The sequence below is a fragment of the Ranitomeya variabilis genome, chromosome 1 (assembly GCF_051348905.1).
Source record: "Ranitomeya variabilis isolate aRanVar5 chromosome 1, aRanVar5.hap1, whole genome shotgun sequence".
Lineage (NCBI taxonomy): Eukaryota > Metazoa > Chordata > Amphibia > Anura > Dendrobatidae > Ranitomeya > Ranitomeya variabilis.
The window spans coordinates 1,080,241,513-1,080,264,138 of NC_135232.1; the positions used below are offsets into that span (position 1 = coordinate 1,080,241,513).

At 44.2% G+C, this 22,626-nt stretch overlaps 1 protein-coding gene across 1 annotated transcript in view; it reads left to right on the top strand.

Annotated features, from left to right (window-relative positions):
* The window catches only part of CCKAR (cholecystokinin A receptor), a 116,057-nt gene that overhangs the window by 88,002 nt on the left and 5,429 nt on the right, over nt 1-22,626 (top strand). The window contains exon 3 of the mRNA XM_077279939.1: nt 1,063-1,324. Within this exon, the coding sequence (XP_077136054.1) occupies nt 1,063-1,324 (262 nt within the window). The remainder of the gene's footprint in view (nt 1-1,062; nt 1,325-22,626) is intronic.

The following is a 22,626-nucleotide window of genomic DNA, read 5'->3' on the forward strand; positions in this document are numbered from 1 at the left end:
ATGGTCCACGATGTCTCTTCTTGCCACCATGGGACACTGAAACCCTGGGAATCTTCATGCTAGGATGGGACTCCTGGCAACAAGGCCCAAGACGTCCCTGCATATGCATGTTGCAATAATGGCATGATGTAGGGACGTCGCGACATGTGAGGCAACCTTATGACGCACACTTTAGTTTGGGACTTCTGACTAGGACTAAGCCAGGGATTTCCCTGAACCTGTGCAGACACATCCCAGGACCAGTTGTAGCCTGGTATGAAGATGTCTGGGGTCTTAGGGTAGTAAGAAGAGGCGCTGAAGGCTGTACAGGGGATTGTGAGAAATAGAGGTGAGTGTTGAGGTGAGTATTAGTTGTTTTAATTTTTTTTCAACATTTTAAATTTATTTTGTTCTTGGCTCTCTCCAGACCTCAGATTGTAATGAGGAACATTCAATTTGAGGAAAATAAATTTGCTACAAATCGAACTTCCCGGTAAAATCCGCATGATTTGGCCAATTTGAATCTCGTCAAATCTGCTCATCTCTAGTCATAACTTTAATCAGTTAGGAAATGTGTAAACCTTAATATCCCTTTGGTAAATGTATATACATTTATTTAGCTGCCTTCTGTGGACTATCTAAGTGGAGGCATAGCTGGGGGTGGGGATGGATGCGCTAGGGAGGTGCTACTAAGTTACTCTACTTTTGCCAAAGTATTGAGATTCATGACTAGGGAAGTGTATATTCCTGGGAGAAGGAAAACCTGGTCAGACATTGTCAATTCGAAGCAATATAGTAATTAAAGGAACAACAAAAAATACCTAGATTTCAATTTCCATTTCCCGATGTTAGTCTTACGTTGAATGTAACACACAGTCTCATACATATTCACGCACTTGTCTGCCTAAACGGATAAGAGATTCACTCTTATTATTCAGCCTCACAAATCACATCAGCTCATATCAGCTTCCAATTACTAATAGGGTTATGTGATGTTAATGTAAGATGCATGTTCCACAACCTCTTCATTTGTTTTTTTTTTATGCAGGCAATAACAATTTGCATTCTTGTTTCCTTGGATAGGCATCTCTGTAAGCGTGTCAACATTTAATCTGGTTGCCATATCTCTGGAGAGATATAGTGCAATTTGCAAGCCCCTCCAGTCAAGAGTATGGCAGACAAAGTCACATGCCCTGAAGGTGATTGCGGTTACATGGTTCCTTTCATTCACCATCATGTCACCGTACCCGATTTATAGCACAATGGTGCCATTTCCAAAATATGACAATACAACTGGACATATGTGTCGCCTGGAGTGGCCCAATGACCTCACCCAACAAGCATGGTAAGAACAGGTTCTTTTTCTCCTGATTATCACTGAACGCAAAAATAAAATAAAAACTGATTAGAAAAATGGATACAGATATAAAAAGTAGAAATAAATATATGATACATGCCTTAAAAAAAATAAAGAGCCTCCAGGAGTGAAGAAGATGCTGTTAAATCCTCTTAGTCAAGCTCACCATCTTTTACCTACTGGTATTTCTACTAGATCGAACAATATATAGAACCAAAAACAAATAGAAAACTCTTGTGCAAGATTTGGGAAAAAAATCTGGGAAAAAAACTGGGATGGAGTGAAACATGACTGCGAAATCAGATTACGTGGAATTTGCATGCTTAACATTTTTTCAATAGCTTTTCAGAAAAAACGTAGTTTGAGAAATGAGCTTGGCAACGTCTACTTGGAGACCCTCCAATTTTTTCAGTTTCTTTTTGCCTGACTCAGTTTTATTGACTTGACTCCTTCTCTTCACAAATACAGGAGAGACCAATCAATCAAGCCTAGCTGGAGGGGCTCTTCTTCCTGTGTTTAGACTCTTTTCTGTGTGTCTTGCTCATTTTGCAAACAATAGCCCTGATTCATCAAGGACAACCTTGCTCATGCCGGTATTATAAGGAGGCATGTTGGAGTCAGAGGCCCCCGATTCATTAGGAAGCGTGCGCCGCTCAATAGATCAGAAGTGTCTGACAAGTGGCGTGTGTGCCTCGACACAAACCTCACTCCAGGCGGGGACTGGAGTCAGATTTCTGGTGTATGTTGAATTAAACAAGCTGTGGCATCACCCCTCTTCCCGACATTTTTGGCAAAGCTTGGCAAAACTGGTGGGGAATCACAAAATTCACAAAAGTTTGCATGGACTTGATGAATCGCCTAGTAAGAAATGTTCAGCAATATCTATTTGTCAATCGCTTAAGCAAGACTTGTGCCTATCATGACGCCTAGTAGCAATTCAGACAGGAAGTTGGATGTGTCCAGGGGATGTCACTGTCATGTGACTTGTATAAAAGTTTATTTAGTTGTCTTTTGACAGCGTTTTGGATTGTGTGCATGGTAGTGACCCAGGAGCATTGACCGAAAATAGAGAAGTGTTTGCTAATCTCATCATTTCTCTAATGCAAATAAAAGGGATACTCCCATCTCCATGATCCTATGCCAATATGTAGTAAGTGTAATAATATTAATATTAGCAAATACCTCCAATTAGATACCGTATGTAGTATGCATAGTTTTTCTGATTAGCTATGTTGCTTACCCCATGTGCAGGCATTGCAGTAGCTTAGATATCCATGGATAGTTGTTAGTGGTCGTAACCATGGATATCTAAGCTGCTGCAATGCCCTGCCCATGGGGTAAGTGACATAGCATATCAGGAGAACTATACTACATTTCTAATTTGCTAATTTGCTAATATCTTTATTATTACACCTTCTGCATGTTGGGATATGATCTTGGAGATGGGAATATTCCTTTAAACAAAACATATACACGTTTTTAAAAAGTTTTTGAAGTAATTTTTTCTCATTCATTTTCCAAAGACTACAACGCGGATTTATCATCGGCATGGTTTTTAAAGTCACTTATTTTTTTTTGTGTCTTGTGGTATTTGTTGCAATTTTTTGCTCCAAATTTTTCTAAATGGTGCATGCTGTCCATGAATTTTATGCAAAGCCAAAAATGTCCTTTTTGTCTTTTAACCTTTTCGGCTTTTTAGCACAAAAAGTTGCACATTCCATAAAATGTCGCAAAAATTCCATTAAAAAATCCTGGCGCACATAAAGTAATTTAATGGGGAGACTTTTTATAAAGGTCCCAAATTATGAATCACATGAAACATCTGTAAAGCACCTGCTCCTTAAAGGGAACCTGTCACCACGTTTTTGGAAGATGGGATAAAAATAGCGTTAAATAGGGGCAGAGGTGGGCGTTACATTAGTGTGTTTGTTATGCGTTTATTACCCACCTAAGTTGCCGAAATACCTTTGCAAAGTCTCCGTTTTCGCCTGTCAATCAGGCTGGTCTGGTCAAAAGGGCGTCTTGTCTTCCCCCAGATTTTGCGTAGTTTTCCGTTGGTGGCGTAGTGGTGTGCGCATGCCCAAGGTCCCGAATCCTCTGCCAGGGGATTTAAAAGAGCGCGCTGTTCGTTATTTCATTGGTGATCGGTGGGCGCGGCCATCTTCCTTTGGCCGCGCGTGCGCAGAAGCGGCGCTCTGCTGGCCGCGGCTTCAGGAAAATGGCCGCCGCGATATCAATCTGCGCACGCGCGGCATCCCGCGGCCATTTTCCTGAAGCCGCGGCCAGCAGAGCGCCGCTTCTGCGCACGCGCGGCCAAAGGAAGATGGCCGTGCCCACCGATCACCAATGAAATAACGAACAGCGTGCTCTTTTAAATCCCCTGGCAGAGGATTCGGGACCTTGGGCATGCGCACACCACTACGCCACCAACGGAAAACTACGCAAAATCTGGGGGAAGACAAGACGCCCTTTTGACCAGACCAGCCTGATTGACAGGCGAAAACGGAGACTTTGCAAAGGTATTTCGGCAACTTAGGTGGGTAATAAACGCATAACAAACACACTAATGTAACGCCCACCTCTGCCCCTATTTAACGCTATTTTTATCCCATCTTCCAAAAACGTGGTGACAGGTTCCCTTTAAGGCTATGTGCACACGTAGCAGAATTGCCGCGGAAATTTCCGCGGCAATTCTGCGCCTCCTGCCGCGGGTATATCGCATGCAGAATTTGCATGCATATACCCGCAGAAAACTAGCGTTTTGCAAGCATAATTAGCTTGCAGAATGCTAGCGTTTCCCAAGCGATCTGTAGCATCGCTTGGAAAACTGTTTGACAGGTTGGTCACACTTGTCAAACATAGTGTTTGACAAGTGTGACCAACTTTTTACTATAGATGCAGCCTATGCAGCATCTATAGTAAAAGGTAGAATGTTAAAAAAAATAAAAAAAATAAAAAAAGAGGTTATACTCACCTCAGCGGCTTCCGTTCCTAATGCTGTGTGTTCAGGACCTTCCATTGACGTAGCGGTCACGTGACCCGCGGTCATGTGACCGTGACGTCAGCGCAGGTCCTTCACACACACCACAGAAGCCGTTGAGGAGGTCGGGCCGCCCGAAGGTGAGTATATCGCTATTTTTTATTTTAATTCTTTTTTTTTACCACTTATATGGTGCCCAGTCCGTGGAGGAGAGTCTCCTCTCCTCCACCCTGGGTACCAACCGCACTTGATCTGCTTACTTCCCGCATGGTGTGCACAGCCCCGTGCGGGAAGTAAGCAGATCAATGCACTCCTATGTGTGCAGAATCGCCACGATTCCGCAATTTTAATGAACATGCTGCATTTTTCTGGATTGCGATTCCGCTCAGGAAAAAAATGCAGCATGTGTACAAAAAATGCGGATTGCATTCTGTTACATAGGATGCTTAATGTGAGTGTTTTTTTTCGCGGTTTTATAGCGTTTTTATAGCAAAAAAACGCAAAAAATCTGCTACGTGTGCACACAGCCTAACTCCAATCCCGCTACCACCCTCCGCTACTCTTCCCTTGTTTGAGATGCACTCCGTCCGCATCTATTCCCCCTCCAACCTCCAGCTGGCTGTCATCTACCGCCCCCCAGAACTAGCCATCTCCTCCTTTCTCGACCACCTCACCACCTGGCTACTTTATTTCCTCTCTGCTGACATCCCCACTATCATCATGGGTGACTTCAATATCCCCATTGACACTTCCACCTCAGCTGCCTCTAAACTTTTATCACTGACTGCCTCCTTTGGCCTCACTCAATGGTCCTCTGAGGTCACTCACAAAGATGGCCACAAACTGGACTGGACCTCATCTTCACCCGCGTCTGCTCCCTTACTAATCTCACTAACTCACCCCTCCCCCTGTCTGACCACAACCTACTGACATTCTCTTCCCTCTCCTCTCCTAGTGTGCAACCCCCACTCCACAAACTCACTCACCCTCGCAGAAATCTCAAACACCTCAACTTACAATCAATTTCTGAGACCCTTCTCCGTCTTACAGACATAGCTTCCTTCCATGACATGGATGCTGCTGCCACTTTTTATAACACCACCATAACAGCAACACTCGATTCGGCCGCGCCGCTCATGCATAGCAAAACTCGTACACTCAACAGGCAGTCCTGGCTGACCAGCCTGACCAAAGAGCTGAGATGGGCTTCCAGTATCACTGAGCGGAGATGGAAGCGATCCCGCTCTGCCGACCACTTCACTGCATACAAGCAGTCCCTCGCCAGCTTCAAGCCCACACTCACTGCCACAAAACAAACTTCTCATCTCTCATATCCTCTCTGTCTCACAACCCTAAAGAGCTTTTCAACACTTTCAATTCTCTACTCCATCCCCTCATTTCTGCTGAAGACTTTGCCTCTTTCTTTAAACAGAAGATCGATACGATCAGAGAAAGCTTTGGCCCACAGCGCCCAATGCCCCTCTTAGCTGCTTAACCCTGTTCCTCCAAAACCAGCTTCTCCACCATGGCAGAAGATCAGCTCTCCACCCTCCTATCAAGATCACACCTCACCACCTGCACGCTTGACCCGCTCCCGTCCCACCTCATCTCTAACCTCGCCACGGTCTTCATCCCAACCCTAACACACCTCTTCAAACTCTCACTCACAACAGGTGTCTTCCCATCTTCCTTCAAACATGCCAAGTTAACACCCATCCTCAAAAAACCCTCGCTCGACCCATCCTCTGCGTCTAGCTATCGCCCGATATCTCTTCTCCCTTATGCCTCAAAATTACTGGAACAACATGTTCACCTTGAACTGTCCTCCCACCTCTCCTCCTGCTCCCTCTTTGACCGGTTACAATCTGGCTTCTGACCTCATCACTCAGCTGAAACTGCCCTAACTAAAGTCACCAATGACCTACTAACTGCCAAGAGCAAGCAACACTACTCTGTTCTCCTTCTCCTGAACCTGTCTTCTGCCTTTGACACTGTGGACCACTCCCTTCTGCTACAGATCCTCTCATCTCTTGGCATCACATACTTGGCCCTATCCTGGATCTTGTCATATCTGACACTAAAAATTCAGTGTCTCCCTCCCCCACACCACCTCCTCACTTCACCCCTTGTCAGTCGGTGTTCCTCAAGGCTCTGTTCTAGGACCCCTACTCTTCTCCATCTACACCTTCGGCCTGGGACAGCTCATAGAATCTCACGGTATGCAGTACCATCTCTACGCCGATGACACGAAGGTCTGCCTATCTGGACCTGACCTCACCTCCTTACTTACCAAAATCCCACACTGTCTGCTATCTCGGCATTCTTTTCAGCTCGCTTTCTAAAACTGAGCATGAACAAAACAGAATTCATCATCTTTCCCCCATCTCACTCTACCCCTCCACCAGACCTATCCATCAAAGTCAATGGCTGCTCACTTTTCCCAGTCCCACACGCCCGATGCCTCGGGGTGATCCTCGACTCTGCCCTCTATTTCAAGCCACATATCCAAGCCCTTGCCTCCTCCTGCCGTCTCAAACGCAAAAATATTTCCCAGATCCGCGCATTCCTTGACCGTAACACCACAAAAACACTAGTGCATGCCCTTATTTCCCGCCTTGACTACTGCAACCTCCTACTCTCTGTACTGCCCTCTAGCACTCAGGCACCACTCCAATCCATCCTACACTCTGCTGCCCGACTAATCTAGCTGTCTCCCCGCTATTCCCCAGCCTCTCCCCTATGCCAAGCCCTTCACTGGCTTCCTATCGAACAGAAACTCCAGTTCAAAACCCTTATAAAGTCATCCACAACCTGTCTCCTCTATACATCTATGACATGGTCTCCCATTACTTACCTACACGCAACCACCGATCCTCTCAGGATCTCCTTCTCTACTCCCCTCTCATCTCTTCTTCCCACAACCGCATCCAAGACTTCTCCCGTGCTTCCCCCATACTCTGGAACTCTCTACCCCAGCAGATCAGACTCTCGCCTACTATAGAAACCTTCAAAAAGAACCTGAAGACCCACCTCTTCCGACAAACCTACAGCCTGCAGTGATCCTCAATCTACTGAACTGCTGCACAACCAGCTCTACCCTCTCCTAGTGTATCCTCACCCATCCCCTGCAGACTGTGAGCCCTCGCGGGCAGGGTCCTCCCTCCTAATGTACCTGTGTGCCTTGTTTTTTGCTCATGTTTAATGTATTTGTCTATATTTGCCTCCTTTTTCACATGTAAAGCGCCATGGAATAAATAGCGCTATAAAAATGTATTATAATAATAATAATAATAATAATAATAATAATAATAATAATAAAGCGTAAGCTCCACCAACAATGGTGAACTAAAAAAAAAACAAAAAAAGCAGGACATATAAAATATAGAAAAATGACCAGTTCCAAAATTACACTGTACCCATCTAATTATAGACTCTTAAAGAATTATTTTAAGAAGGCGAACCTGAGTCATGATTATATAAAAGTTATAAAGATTTTATTATTACATCAAAATTTCCAATAATAAACATATACAATGCAAAAACTACTGTGGGTACAAAAGGTTTTGATCCGTAGGTGAGATGAAAGAACAGTGGCCGGAGGCCAGGTCAGGATTACATAAGAAGTATGCGAACCACCCATAAATTTTAGCAACCTACACAAGAGACATCAGCATCATTTGTTCCATTTGTTACCCTGTACGAAATTGTGACAAGAGAGCAATCTAGCGGGGACGCAATGATGTGGGGTCTATTGTGGAATGTAGGGTATGTATCTGGTGCATGGTATACATATGATACAATAATAGTAAATTAAAGGTTAATTACCCATTAGATGAAAGATCCTGCCTGGAACACGACCATGTACCCCAAAGCGCGTTTCGCGTTGATGTCGCCTCCTCACGTAAAATGACTTTAGAAAAAGGCACAAGTGAAAAGATGAATATAGCAGAAGAAAAAAACTGTCAGCAAATACGCCAAATTAAATTAGAATAAATTTAAAGCAATAATGAATTGACCCCTTTATTTTTCGTTAAAGGTAACCTGAAATTAAATTCATGTTGCCTAAACCATGGGAAGAAAGAATCTGACACTGAATGCGAGATTGTAGCCAAATATGTTTTACTCTGAAACAAAAATAATTTGAGAAGCCAGCCGGGGATTATAGTCTTGGTTCATCAAGACCGGCGATTTTCCTACTGGCCTTGGACACACTTCCCTTAATGAAGCTTCACCTTCTCCATTCTGTGAGGCCGCAGAAATCAGACCACTCAAATGTCATCCGAGTCCAATGTTTCCCACACACTCATTAACTTGCATGGCCAAGTGTGAGATCTGAATATCTGATCAAACTTGAGCATTCAGTGAAATTTTTCCACCGACAGACTCTGAACAGTCTCGGACAAACATACACTCACCGGCCACTTTATTAGGTACACCATGCTAGTAACGGGTTGGACCCCCTTTTGCCTTCAGAACTGCCTCAATTCTTCATGGCATAGATTCAACAAGGTGCTGGAAGCATTCCTCAGAGATTTTGGTCCATATTGACATGATGGCATCACACAGTTGCCGCAGATTTGTCGGCTGCACATCCCAAAGATGCTCCATACAAGGCAGGATGGATCCATGCTTTCATGTTGTTTACGCCAAATTCTGACCCTACCATCCGAATGTCGCAGCAGAAATCGAGACTCATCAGACCAAGCAACGTTTTTCCAATCTTCTACTGTCCAATTTCGATGAGCTTGTACAAATTGTAGCCTCAGTTTCCTGTTCTTAGCTGAAAGGAGTGGTACCCGGTGTGGTCTTCTGCTGCTGTAGCCCATCTGCCTCAAAGTTCGACGCACTGTGCGTTCAGAGATGCTCTTAGGCCTACCTTGGTTGTAACGGGTGGCGATTTGAGTCACTGTTGCCTTTCTATCAGCTCGAACCAGTCTGCCCATTCTCCTCTGACCTCTGGCATCAACAAGGCATTTCCGCCCACAGAACTGCCGCTCACTGGATTTTTTTTCTTTTTCGGACCATTCTCTGTAAACCCTAGAGATGGTTGTGCGTGAAAATCCCAGTAGATCAGCAGTTTCTGAAATACTCAGACCAGCCCTTCTGGCACCAACAACCATGCCACGTTCAAAGGCACTCAAATCACCTTTCTTCCCCATACTGATGCTCGGTTTGAACTGCAGGAGATTGTCTTGACCATGTCTACATGCCTAAATGCACTGAGTTGCCGCCATGTGATTGGCTGATTAGAAATTAAGTGTTAACAAGAAGTTGGACAGGTGTACCTAATAAAGTGGCCGGTGAGTGTATACAATCTTATTCAGTGTTTCATCCACAGAACTCGTATTCATTTTTTTCTCACTTGTCACCCGTATGATCTGGAGCAGCAGCTATTTTTTACGTTAAATATTTTTATTGGGTATTAACAACATTGATATGAACACAGAATGTTCCAATTACATTCAATAATAACAATAACAAAATTAACGGTTGTTAATATTAAGTTATTGGTAAACATTAGAATGTGAGTATAATCAGCTTAATGAAATATTAATATAAGCTGTTACATGAACCAAATAATTATGTGTAAGCTAGAGGAATGCAAATGAGAAAGGAGGGCGGAAAGAGAAAGAATGGGAAGGAAAGGAGGTGGGGGGACAAAAAAAACCTATACCTTATTGAAGCAAGCACTTCACAGGAGACCACATCTACCACAACATTCTGTTTGAAGTATTATTTTCTGAAACCAGATTGCCAGGTCATTCCCTCACTGAATAATATCCAACATGTCCATTAGCTTTGAGGCGATTGTTACCAGGTGCAATCATGCAATGAGTCTATGTTTCACAATTGCAATGTATCTGTAAAAATTGGATGCCGTACTGTGGCTTCGTATGGCATCTGCCTTTCTTTTTCCGTACCCATAGGCCGGAGTCACATTACCGTATGGCATCCAATGTGATAGGCTAATAGGATAATTACTAGAGATGAGTGAACATCATTGTCTCCCTGCTTATCCAGCAAATTATGGTGCTTACTGAGCAAGCTGCATCGGGAACGCGGATACCTGGAGTGCTCCCGATAATCTGCTGTTTGGCTCCGCAGCTGCACGTGTCGCGGGTGTGTGACAGTCACAGGCTCTCCTTAAATGTGTTGTGACTGTCACACCGTACAGCTGATCATTGGGAGCGCTCAAGGTATCCGGGTTCCCGATGCAGCTTCTTCGGTAACTGCTATAGCTAGCCAAATAAGGAGGGAGCGACCATGTTCGCTCATCTCTACTAATGACACTCGGCTGCGAGCGTAATCCGAGTGTCAGTGCTCTGTGCTCCGATCTTCTCGCATCAGAAGATCAGATCACAGGTGCGGAGGAGACGGAGAAAGTAATTTCTCCATCTCCTCTGTTGCTAGCGTAGTCGGGAATCGCATTGCACTCGGGTGACATCCGAGAGCAGTGCGATGTTTCACACGCACCCACAGACTTGTATGGGCACCCACAGACTTCTATGGGTACTTGCGATCCGAAGTTCGCATGCAATCACAGCATGCTGTGTTTTGTTTTTCAGTCCGCTCTTGATCGGAGCTGAAAAAAACCCCGCAGATGGGCACACAATCATAGAATAACATTGATTATTCGAAGAAAACTAAGTATAGCATCCCCAAAGCCCAGTAGATATCAGTCCATGCAAACCACAGGTCACTGTATATGAGACCACTGCCCACAAAACACAAAAACACTGCGCTCTGGGGTGCTTGAAGTGAAATCAATAGGATTACTCTCCTGTTTTACGCAGTGTTTCAATTCCAGCAGAGGCTCTAACATGTTGCATACAGCGGACGAAAAATCCTTTATCCTTTTCTCACTTGAAGCATCCCAGAGTGTTGTCTTTTTGTTCTTTGTTTGAAATAATTCTATACAAATAAAAAACAATATATAAAAGTACAAAACATCAAAACATAAAACTCATAATCATATACGATTTGATTGTCATGGCTCCTTTTATTGAAAGTGTTTATTTTTTCCCATACAGCTAAAAGCTGGTCTATTCTGAGCAATCCACTTTTGTTAGGTGGGTCTCTTTGTAAAAGCAGCCGGTTTCTCAATCTATTAAAACTATTTATCAGGAAATTAATAGAATTTCCAGGCAATTTAATGTTATTTCATATTACTAGGATGTGCTGTGTCTTCATGATGTAGTTGAGGTACGGCTAGTATTTGTGCAACTCAAGATTAAGTAAAGTTCAGTAGGCTCCAAGAATTTTTCCAATTCTCTCTACGTAGAAGTTTTTTACATTATTCCACGTGATTTAGCCACTTGTTTAATATCCTGGGGCAACTTTCCAATATATGTCTGTACATTCTCAATGTACATCAATATACATATGGATTAATATATATTTTTTAACCTCTAAATGACTAACCGACCAACCAGAAGCACCAAACAATCACTGATCGGTAAAACCTAATATCCTTTTTACACAGATGTTTAAAAGATAATTTCATCTGATGGATGATCATTTTACGATAGACAGCCTATAATATAATCGTAAATTGAAGGTTCGTTCACGAATATCTTTCAGTGTAGTGCAGCTTTAACGAGGTTGTCCAAAACTAGGACAACCCCTTCTCAATCTGAATGTTTGCCCCCCATTAATATAAAAACTCCTCCGGTGCTGGTGCCGGTGCATAGTGTTGTCCATCCCTCTCCTGGGGCTCTCGTGGGGTTGTTCTGTGTTATGGTTCTCAATGGCAAGAGAACATAGCCCAGCAAACATACGAACTAGCTCTTGGAAGGATGGAAACTAAACTGACCATGAACTAAACCTGCCGCACAACTAACAGTAGCCGGGTAGCGTAGCCTGCGTTTTATCCCTAGACGCCCAGCGCCGGCCGGAGGACTAACTAATCCTGGCAGAGGAAAATATAGTCCTGGCTCACCTCTAGAGAAATTTCCCCGAAAGGCAGACAGAGGCCCCCACAAATATTGGCGGTGATTTTAGATGAAATGACAAACGTAGTATGAAAATAGGTTTAGCAAAATTGAGGTCCGCTTACTAGATAGCAGGAAGACAGAAAGGGCACTTTCATGGTCAGCTGAAAACCCTATCAAAATACCATCCTGAAATTACTTTAAGACTCTAGTATTAACTCATAACATCAGAGTGGCAATTTCAGATCACAAGAGCTTTCCAGACACAGAAACGAAACTACAGCTGTGAACTGGAACAAAATGCAAAAACAAACAAGGACTAAGTCCAACTTAGCTGGGAGTTGTCTAGCAGCAGGAACATGCACAGAAAGGCTTCTGATTACAATGTTGACCGGCATGGAAGTGACAGAGGAGCAAGGCTAAATAGCGACTCCCACATCCTGATGGAAACAGGTGAACAGAGAGGATGAAGCACACCAGTTCAATTCCACCAGTGGCCACCGGGGGAGCCCAACATCCAATTTCACAACAGTACCCCCCCCTCAAGGAGGGGGCACCGAACCCTCACCAGAACCACCAGGGCGATCAGGATGAGCCCTATGAAAGGCACGGACCAAATCGGAGGCATGAACATCAGAGGCAGTCACCCAAGAATTATCCTCCTGACCGTATCCCTTCCATTTGACCAGATACTGGAGTTTCCGTCTGGAAACACGGGAGTCCAAGATTTTTTCCACAACGTACTCCAACTCGCCCTCAACCAACACCGGAGCAGGAGGCTCAACGGAAGGCACAACCGGTACCTCATACCTGCGCAATAATGACCGATGAAAAACATTATGAATAGAAAAAGATGCAGGGAGGTCCAAACGGAAGGACACAGGGTTAAGAATCTCCAATATCTTGTACAGGCCGATGAACCGAGGCTTAAACTTGGGAGAAGAAACCCTCATAGGGACAAAACGAGAAGACAACCACACCAAGTCCCCAACACAAAGCCGAGGACCAACCCGACGCCGGCGGTTGGCAAAAAGCTGAGTCTTCTCCTGGGACAACTTCAAATTGTCCACTACCTGCCCCCAAATCTGATGCAACCTCTCCACCACAGCATCCACTCCAGGACAATCCGAAGATTCCACCTGACCAGAAGAAAATCGAGGATGAAACCCCGAATTACAGAAAAAGGGAGACACCAAGGTGGCAGAACTGGCCCGATTATTGAGGGCAAACTCCGCTAAAGGCAAAAAAGCAACCCAATCATCCTGATCTGCAGACACAAAACACCTCAAATATGTCTCCAAGGTCTGATTCGTCCGCTCGGTCTGGCCATTAGTCTGAGGATGGAAAGCAGACGAGAAAGACAAATCTATGCCCATCCTAGCACAGAATGCTCGCCAAAATCTAGACACGAACTGGGTACCTCTGTCAGAAACGATATTCTCCGGAATACCATGCAAACGGACCACATTTTGAAAAAACAGAGGAACCAACTCGGAAGAAGAAGGCAACTTAGGCAGGGGAACCAAATGGACCATCTTAGAGAAACGATCACACACCACCCAGATGACAGACATCTTCTGAGAAACAGGAAGATCCGAAATAAAATCCATCGAGATGTGCGTCCAGGGCCTCTTCGGGATAGGCAAGGGCAACAACAATCCACTAGCCCGAGAACAACAAGGCTTGGCCCGAGCACAAACGTCACAAGACTGCACGAAGCCTCGCACATCTCGAGACAGGGAAGGCCACCAGAAGGACCTTGCCACCAAATCCCTGGTACCAAAGATTCCAGGATGACCTGCCAACGCAGAAGAATGAACCTCAGAAATGACTTTACTGGTCCAATCATCAGGAACAAACAGTCTACCAGGTGGGCAACGATCAGGTCTATCCGCCTGAAACTCCTGCAAGGCCCGCCGCAGGTCTGGAGAAACGGCAGACAATATCACTCCATCCTTAAGGATACCTGTAGGTTCAGAATTACCAGGGGAGTCAGGCTCAAAACTCCTAGAAAGGGCATCCGCCTTAACATTCTTAGAACCCGGCAGGTAGGACACCACAAAATTAAACCGAGAGAAAAACAACGACCAGCGCGCCTGTCTAGGATTCAGGCGTCTGGCGGACTCAAGATAAATTAGATTTTTGTGGTCAGTCAATACCACCACCTGATGTCTAGCCCCCTCAAGCCAATGACGCCACTCCTCAAAAGCCCACTTCATGGCCAAAAGCTCCCGATTCCCAACATCATAATTCCGCTCGGCGGGCGAAAATTTACGCGAGAAAAAAGCACAAGGTCTCATCACGGAGCAATCGGAACTTCTCTGCGACAAAACCGCCCCAGCTCCGATTTCAGAAGCGTCGACCTCAACCTGAAAAGGAAGAGCAACATCAGGCTGACGCAACACAGGGGCGGAAGAAAAGCGGCGCTTAAGCTCCCGAAAGGCCTCCACAGCAGCAGGGGACCAATCAGCAACATCAGCACCCTTCTTAGTCAAATCAGTCAATGGTTTAACAACATCAGAAAAACCAGCAATAAATCGACGATAAAAGTTAGCAAAGCCCAAAAATTTCTGAAGACTCTTAAGAGAAGAGGGTTGCGTCCAATCACAAATAGCCTGAACCTTGACAGGATCCATCTCGATGGAAGAGGGGGAAAAAATATATCCCAAAAAGGAAATCTTTTGAACCCCAAAAACGCACTTAGAACCCTTCACACACAAGGAATTAGACCGCAAAACCTGAAAAACCCTCCTGACCTGCTGGACATGAGAGTCCCAGTCATCCGAAAAAATCAAAATATCATCCAGATACACAATCATAAATTTATCCAAATAATCACGGAAAATGTCATGCATAAAGGACTGAAAGACTGAAGGGGCATTTGAAAGACCAAAAGGCATCACCAAATACTCAAAGTGGCCCTCGGGCGTATTAAATGCGGTTTTCCACTCATCCCCCTGCTTAATTCGCACCAAATTATACGCCCCACGAAGATCTATCTTAGAGAACCACTTGGCCCCCTTTATGCGAGCAAACAAATCAGTCAGCAGTGGCAACGGATATTGATATTTAACCGTGATTTTATTCAAAAGCCGATAATCAATGCACGGCCTCAAAGAGCCATCTTTCTTAGCCACAAAGAAAAAACCGGCTCCTAAGGGAGATGACGAAGGACGAATATGTCCCTTTTCCAAGGACTCCTTTATATATTCTCGCATAGCAGCATGTTCAGGCACAGACAGATTAAATAAACGACCCTTAGGGTATTTACTACCCGGAATCAAATCTATGGCACAATCGCACTCCCGGTGCGGAGGTAATGAACCAAGCTTAGGTTCTTCAAAAACGTCACGATATTCAGTCAAGAATTCAGGAATCTCAGAGGGAATAGATGATGAAATGGAAACCACAGGTACGTCCCCATGCGTCCCCTTACATCCCCAGCTTAACACAGACATAGCTTTCCAGTCAAGGACTGGGTTATGAGATTGCAGCCATGGCAATCCAAGCACCAACACATCATGTAGGTTATACAGCACAAGAAAGCGAATAATCTCCTGGTGATCCGGATTAATCCGCATAGTTACTTGTGTCCAGTATTGTGGTTTATTGCTAGCCAATGGGGTGGAGTCAATCCCCTTCAGGGGTATAGGAGTTTCAAGAGGCTCCAAATCATACCCACAGCGTTTGGCAAAGGACCAATCCATAAGACTCAAAGCGGCGCCAGAGTCGACATAGGCATCCGCGGTAATAGATGATAAAGAACAAATCAGGGTCACAGATAGAATAAACTTAGACTGTAAAGTGCCAATTGAAACAGACTTATCAAGCTTCTTAGTACGCTTAGAGCATGCTGATATAACATGAGTTGAATCACCGCAATAGAAGCACAACCCATTTTTTCGTCTAAAATTCTGCCGTTCACTTCTGGACAGAATTCTATCACATTGCATATTCTCTGGCGTCTTCTCAGTAGACACCGCCAAATGGTGCACAGGTTTGCGCTCCCGCAGACGCCTATCGATCTGGATAGCCATTGTCATGGACTCATTCAGACCCGCAGGCACAGGGAACCCCACCATAACATCCTTAATGGCATCAGAGAGACCCTCTCTGAAATTCGCCGCCAGGGCGCACTCATTCCACTGAGTAAGCACAGCCCATTTACGGAATTTCTGGCAGTATATTTCAGCTTCGTCTTGCCCCTGAGATAGGGACATCAAGGCCTTTTCCGCCTGAAGTTCTAACTGAGGTTCCTCATAAAGCAACCCCAAGGCCAGAAAAAACGCATCCACATTGAGCAACGCAGGATCCCCTGGAGCCAATGCAAAAGCCCAATCCTGAGGGTCGCCCCGGAGCAAAGAAATCACAATCCTGACCTGCTGAGCAGGATCTCCAGCAGAGCGAGATTTCAGGGACAAAAACAACTTGCAATTATTTTTGAAATTTTGAAAGCAAGATCTATTCCCCGAGAAAAATTCAGGCAAAGGAATTCTAGGTTCAGATATAGGAACATGAACAACAAAATCTTGTAAGTTTTGAACTTTCGTGGTGAGATTATTCAAACCTGCAGCTAAACTCTGAATATCCATTTTAAACAGGTGAACACAGAGCCATTCCAGGATTAGAAGGAGAGAGAGAGAGAAAGGCTGCAATATAGGCAGACTTGCAAGAGATTCAATTACAAGCACACTCAGAACAGAGAAAAAAAAAAAAAAATCTTCAGCAGACTTCTCTTTTCACTCCTTTCTCTGTCAATTAATTTAACCCTTTTAGGCCGGTCAAACTGTTATGGTTCTCAATGGCAAGAGAACATAGCCCAGCAAACATACGAACTAGCTCTTGGAAGGATGGAAACTAAACTGACCATGAACTAAACCTGCCGTACAACTAACAGTAGCCGGGTAGCGTAGCCTGCGTTTTATCCCTAGACGCCCAGCGCCGGCCGGAGGACTAACTAATCCTGGCAGAGGAAAATATAGTCCTGGCTCACCTCTAGAGAAATTTCCCCGAAAGGCAGACAGAGGCCCCCACAAATATTGGCGGTGATTTTAGATGAAATGACAAACGTAGTATGAAAATAGGTTTAGCAAAATTGAGGTCCGCTTACTAGATAGCAGGAAGACAGAAAGGGCACTTTCATGGTCAGCTGAAAACCCTATCAAAATACCATCCTGAAATTACTTTAAGACTCTAGTATTAACTCATAACATCAGAGTGGCAATTTCAGATCACAAGAGCTTTCCAGACACAGAAACGAAACTACAGCTGTGAACTGGAACAAAATGCAAAAACATGTCACTGTCCCCACCTTCGGACATATTGAAAATGAACATGGAGTCAGGGCTGTGCTGCGCTCTGATTGAGAAGGGGTGGTTCCAGTAGTGGCCAACCCCTTTAATTTAGTTCAGGCATTAGGACATAGTCCCAACTTTTCAAATCTGGCATGTTACGCTATATGGCAATAGCTGGACCTGACAGAGGGCAGTCCTCTCTAGAAGAGGACCCCACAATATATAGGCCCTTTGCAGTCTAATAGCTCCTTAATTCATTTATATTTTATTTTTTCACAAAAAATCTCATTTGAAAAAACTGCTTTTCGTGTCGTCATTTTACTAAGAGCAATAACTTTTTTTGTTGTTCACCACGTTGTATCAGGGCTTGTTATTTGCGTTTTTTATTTTCATAATTTTGGGGTTTATTTGACTTTTTAATCTCTCTTCATTCAAGATTTGCTAGCAAAAGTGTCCGGAAAAAAGGAGCTTTTTTATTTTAGCATCTACCAGGTGGCTTAAGTGGCATTCCAGTTTTATAGTTTGTGCCTTTATAAACGTAGTGATCATTTTTTTTCCACTATTAATTCTCTAAGATGTCACACCCTGACAAATTTCCTAAGCAGATTTCTTTTGTACTTTTTTACTTATTCTCACTATTATAAGAAATAAACATTTAACTGTTTGATCACTAGTGTAATACACCTCATGATGCGTATCAAAACTCACAGTTTACACTGACACACGGCTTATTAGGAAATGTTACTGCCAAGGTCTAATGGGTTTCCATGGATGGCAAGCCTGGAGGCGTTGTTAGATCTTTGGTTGCCATGGTAATTATCAGCACCATCAGCATTGATACCCATTGCTGATGGTACGATCTCAGCTCCTGAGCCCGCACAGTGCAAGTGCAGTAATATTACACCACTTTGTCTTGAGTACATCAGCGATAGGGGGTTAATACATTATATATTTATGCTTAGATTTACACTTGTTCGTGCAAACATCTGTAAGGTTTCCAGAAAAACTCCCGGAAGAGTTGCCAAAGCTCCAGGTCGCCAAAGAAGCCTCGCGAAAAGAAATGCTTTCAAAAGGCTTCTTATGCTTGATGCTGGGATTCTCCATTATTACCCAATATTAAACACACTGTTAGGTGTGTTTTAAAAGAAGTTGGTCATATCCCAAAATGCATTTTTAATGGGCTTTATAGTGTTGTAGGGGACTTTGCCCCCAATAAAAATCATACTAGAACTGTACCTGTTACTTTACTGGAACAGCGACTGTTTTTAATAACTTTTAATTAACATGTAAGTGAGGAGGCTTCAATGTACTCTTCCTCAATTACATATTGGGCCCTTCCCCCCGATTGGGATTGATAGTGCTCACTTCCCAGAGCAAGCACTGTGGTCGCACACGATCTCCTCCCTGTATCCTTTCTTCTGATGACACTCGCTTTATTAAAACACCCACAAGCTCCTCTTTTGCATATTAAATACATGTTATTTTCTCCCGCACTGTGCCCATAACAGGTACAGTGTTAGTATGGTTGGGATAGGGGCTAAGTCCCCTGCAACACTGTTACAACCCATTTATAACACATTTTGGACATGCTGTTGTGCTGGAAAAAAGCCTCTGTACAGGATGAAGGAGCTTAATTCTACCAAACTTCTGTTTTTTTTCACCAACTGTGATTTTTAACAACTGCATTGGAATAATTAATCTGGAAAGGATGGATGGGTCTTCGAGCCTCCTCCCTCCCTGGCATTCAAGATGGTCTGCCCCTTTTGCTCTCTCTATATATTTCTACCCTCCTAAAGCTATGCCTCTTGCTAAAATAATTTCAAAATATGCAATTGTTCTTGCACAATATATAATCAGGAGTTTATTGGAAGCGAATGCCTGGCGCTCCTCAGTGTGACACAGTGGTGCAGTTGCCCACGGCAGCAGTTTTGGATATGGACTGTTTTGACACCTCGGCTGCGATCCAGAGGATACCGTGTGCTCTTCATTTTGTGAATTCCTTGGACATTAAATATGTTTGCGTTGAACTTTACTGGGTCACTGCCTCATTATTGTATGGTGTGAACACCGCTGTACTACAATGCCACTTAAATATGCACTCCCAGCAAAATTTGTATTCTCTTAATATATTGCAGTCATCATATTATATAGCACTGTGCACTTACAATTGCTCATTTTGCCTTTCTACTGAGTCAATTTTTCTCAAAATGAGCAATTGTAAGTGCACAGTGCTCTATAATATGATGACTGCAATATATCTTTGGTGAGAGGAGGAGTGCTTCTTTAAGTGACATCTTTTATATGCACAGTGAATAAATCAGGGGCCAGTACATCTCAATTCTCTGGAAGATTCTGCTAAAACTCACTAGTAATGTCAAGACTTCATGACTATAAAAGACTTTGCTCACCACTTGACTTTACAGTTAGGGTTTACTAGTTTTTTATATATTTTTTTTCTTTATACTCAAAAAGTCATTGCAGAGAATGACATTTATATCAAGCTATTATCATGGTGTAAAACACTATGGTGGTGCTTTAGGGATAGTTTATTTTATGACCTTTAAAAGGTTAGTCTGGCTTGAACAATGACTGTAGGTGCTATTCTTTGTTTAATGAAAAGTTATGGAAGATTCAAACACCAATTCTTCACTACTTTCATTAGGAACATCCTGCAGACAGGTTCTTTTGAAAGGGTTTTCCTTGAAATTTGCATCTCTATAAACAGCTGACAAGGAAAGGATCCACTATTCACTACAGGCAATGTCATAGCCTGTCCCTGTTCTTCTCTTCACAGTGACCTTGGCGCACGCTCAGCAAATGCTTCCATAAAATAGATAAGGTTGGGAGTAGAGATGAGCGGTGTTCGAGTCAAACTGTTCGCCAATTTCAAACTCGAGCTGTTTTGGGCGGTGTTCGAGTCGTTCGACGAACCCGAACAATTTGCTTAAAATTCGGCTGTTCGAGTTTCTGTTCGATAACTGTTCGTTCACCAAAAGCCCAGCTTGATTTGCACATTAAAACTGTTTATCATTGTTAATGGACTGTTTCAGTGTATAGTGGGCGGGGGATAGTTCTGTGCCGAAATAACGCCGATCTCCATTTTTTTTTCTTTCCCGCATTTACAGAGGGGCGGTGCAGTCTCTCAGCCTATCAGCAGTGCGCACACACACAGCAATGTGCATGTGATGCACACAAGCAAGGGCATGTGTTATTGGCTGTGTATGTCACATGTCACTCTTTGCCCAATGAGAACCAGCCATTTTCCCCGTCGCCACCATTTCCTCACTGCTGCAGCTTAGTGTTAGACAGCACCGCTGCTGCTGTGGGCGCTATACAGACTAAGAGTGGTTTTTTGGAGCGAATTGTCAGAGAGATAGGTTTAGGGAGTTGGGAGGAGTCGGGACTAGTTGTAATATCAGTCCTTTTCAGGGTAGGTTACAGCAGTTCATAGCACTGTTTGCCAGGCAGGTCTGAGCCAGTGCTGTGCAAGTGTTAGTCACAGCATTTGGTGTAATCTAGCTCAGCCAATCCTTTTGGGCTAGTAGCATTGTCTGATAGTCATCTGAGTAGCCCGCCTGTGAAGCTAGCTACACAGCCTGTGTATCTCAATTTTTACTGCATCTAACCCAGTAAATCGTTTTGGGGTTTTGGGCTTAGTAGCAGTGTCTGCACGTCAGCAGAGTAGACCGCCTGTGAAGCTAGCTACACCGCCTGTGTATCTCAATTTTTACTGCATCTAACCCAGTAAATCGTTTTGGGGTTTTGGGCTTAGTAGCAGTGTCTGCATGTCAGCAGAGTAGCCCGCCTGTGAAGCTAGCTACACCGCCTCTGTATCTCGATTTTTACTGCATCTAACCCAGTAAATCATTTTGGGGTTTGGGGCTTAGTAGCTGTGTCTGCACGTCAGCAGAGTAGCCCGCCTGTGAAGCTAGCTACACCGCCTGTGTATCTCAATTTTTACTGCATCTAACCCAGTAAATTGTTTTGGTGTTTTGGGCTTAGTAGCAGTGTTTGCACGTCAGTAGAGTAGCCCGCCTGTGAAACTAACTACACCGCCTGTGTATCTCTATTTTCACTGCATCTAATCCAGTTAATAGTTTTGGGCCTAGGAGCAGTGTCTGCACGTCAGCAGAGTAGCCCGCCTGTGAAACTAACTACACCGCCTGTGTATCTCTATTTTCACTGCATCTAATCCAGTTAATAGTTTTGGGCCTAGGAGCAGTGTCTGCACGTCAGCAGAGTAGCCCGCCTGTGAAACTAACTATACCGCCTGTGTATCTCAATTTTTACTGCATCTAATCCAGTTAATACTTTAGGGCCTAGGAGCAGTGTCTGCACGTCAGCAGAGTAGCCTGCCTGTGAAACTAACTACACCGCCTGTGTATCTCAATTTTCACTGCATTTAATCCAGTTAATAGTTTAGGGCCTAGGAGCAGTGTCTGCACGTCAGCAGAGTAGCCCACCTGTGAAACTAACTACACTGCCTGTGTATCTCTATTTTCACTGCATCTAATCCAGTTAATAGTTTAGGGCCTAGGAGCAGTGTCTGCATGTCAGCAGAGGAGCCAGCCTGTGAAACAAACTATACCGCCTGTGTATCTCAATTTTTACTGCATCTAATCCAGTTAATAGTTTTGGGCCTAGGAGCAGTGTCTGCACTGTCCGACGAGCCCTGGTGCAATACGTTATGACGTATAGCCTGAGCCTACGAGCTCAAGAGGTGGGGCAAATCACGCTGCAGGAGAGGTCTCAGATCAGGGACCTATGCACCCTTCTGCACAGTTTTGAATTAGCAACGAAGATGTTTAGTGCTGATGATGCCATTATCAGCATGACCATTCTGGTGATTTACATGCTGGAGCACACCTTACACAGTGTTCGGAGTCAGGTGGTGGAACAAGAGGAGGAGGAGGAACAGGAGGAGTCGTATGCGGAAGGGATCATATCTCCAAGGTCAAGAAGGTTGGCAGCAACAAGGTGGCTGGCATTGGAGGCTGGGGGAGAGGGATTACCGAGGGCGCATGGTAGCAGCCAAACTGTTGAGGAAGGTGCAGGAGGCGAGGAAGAAGTGGAGGACGAACTGGC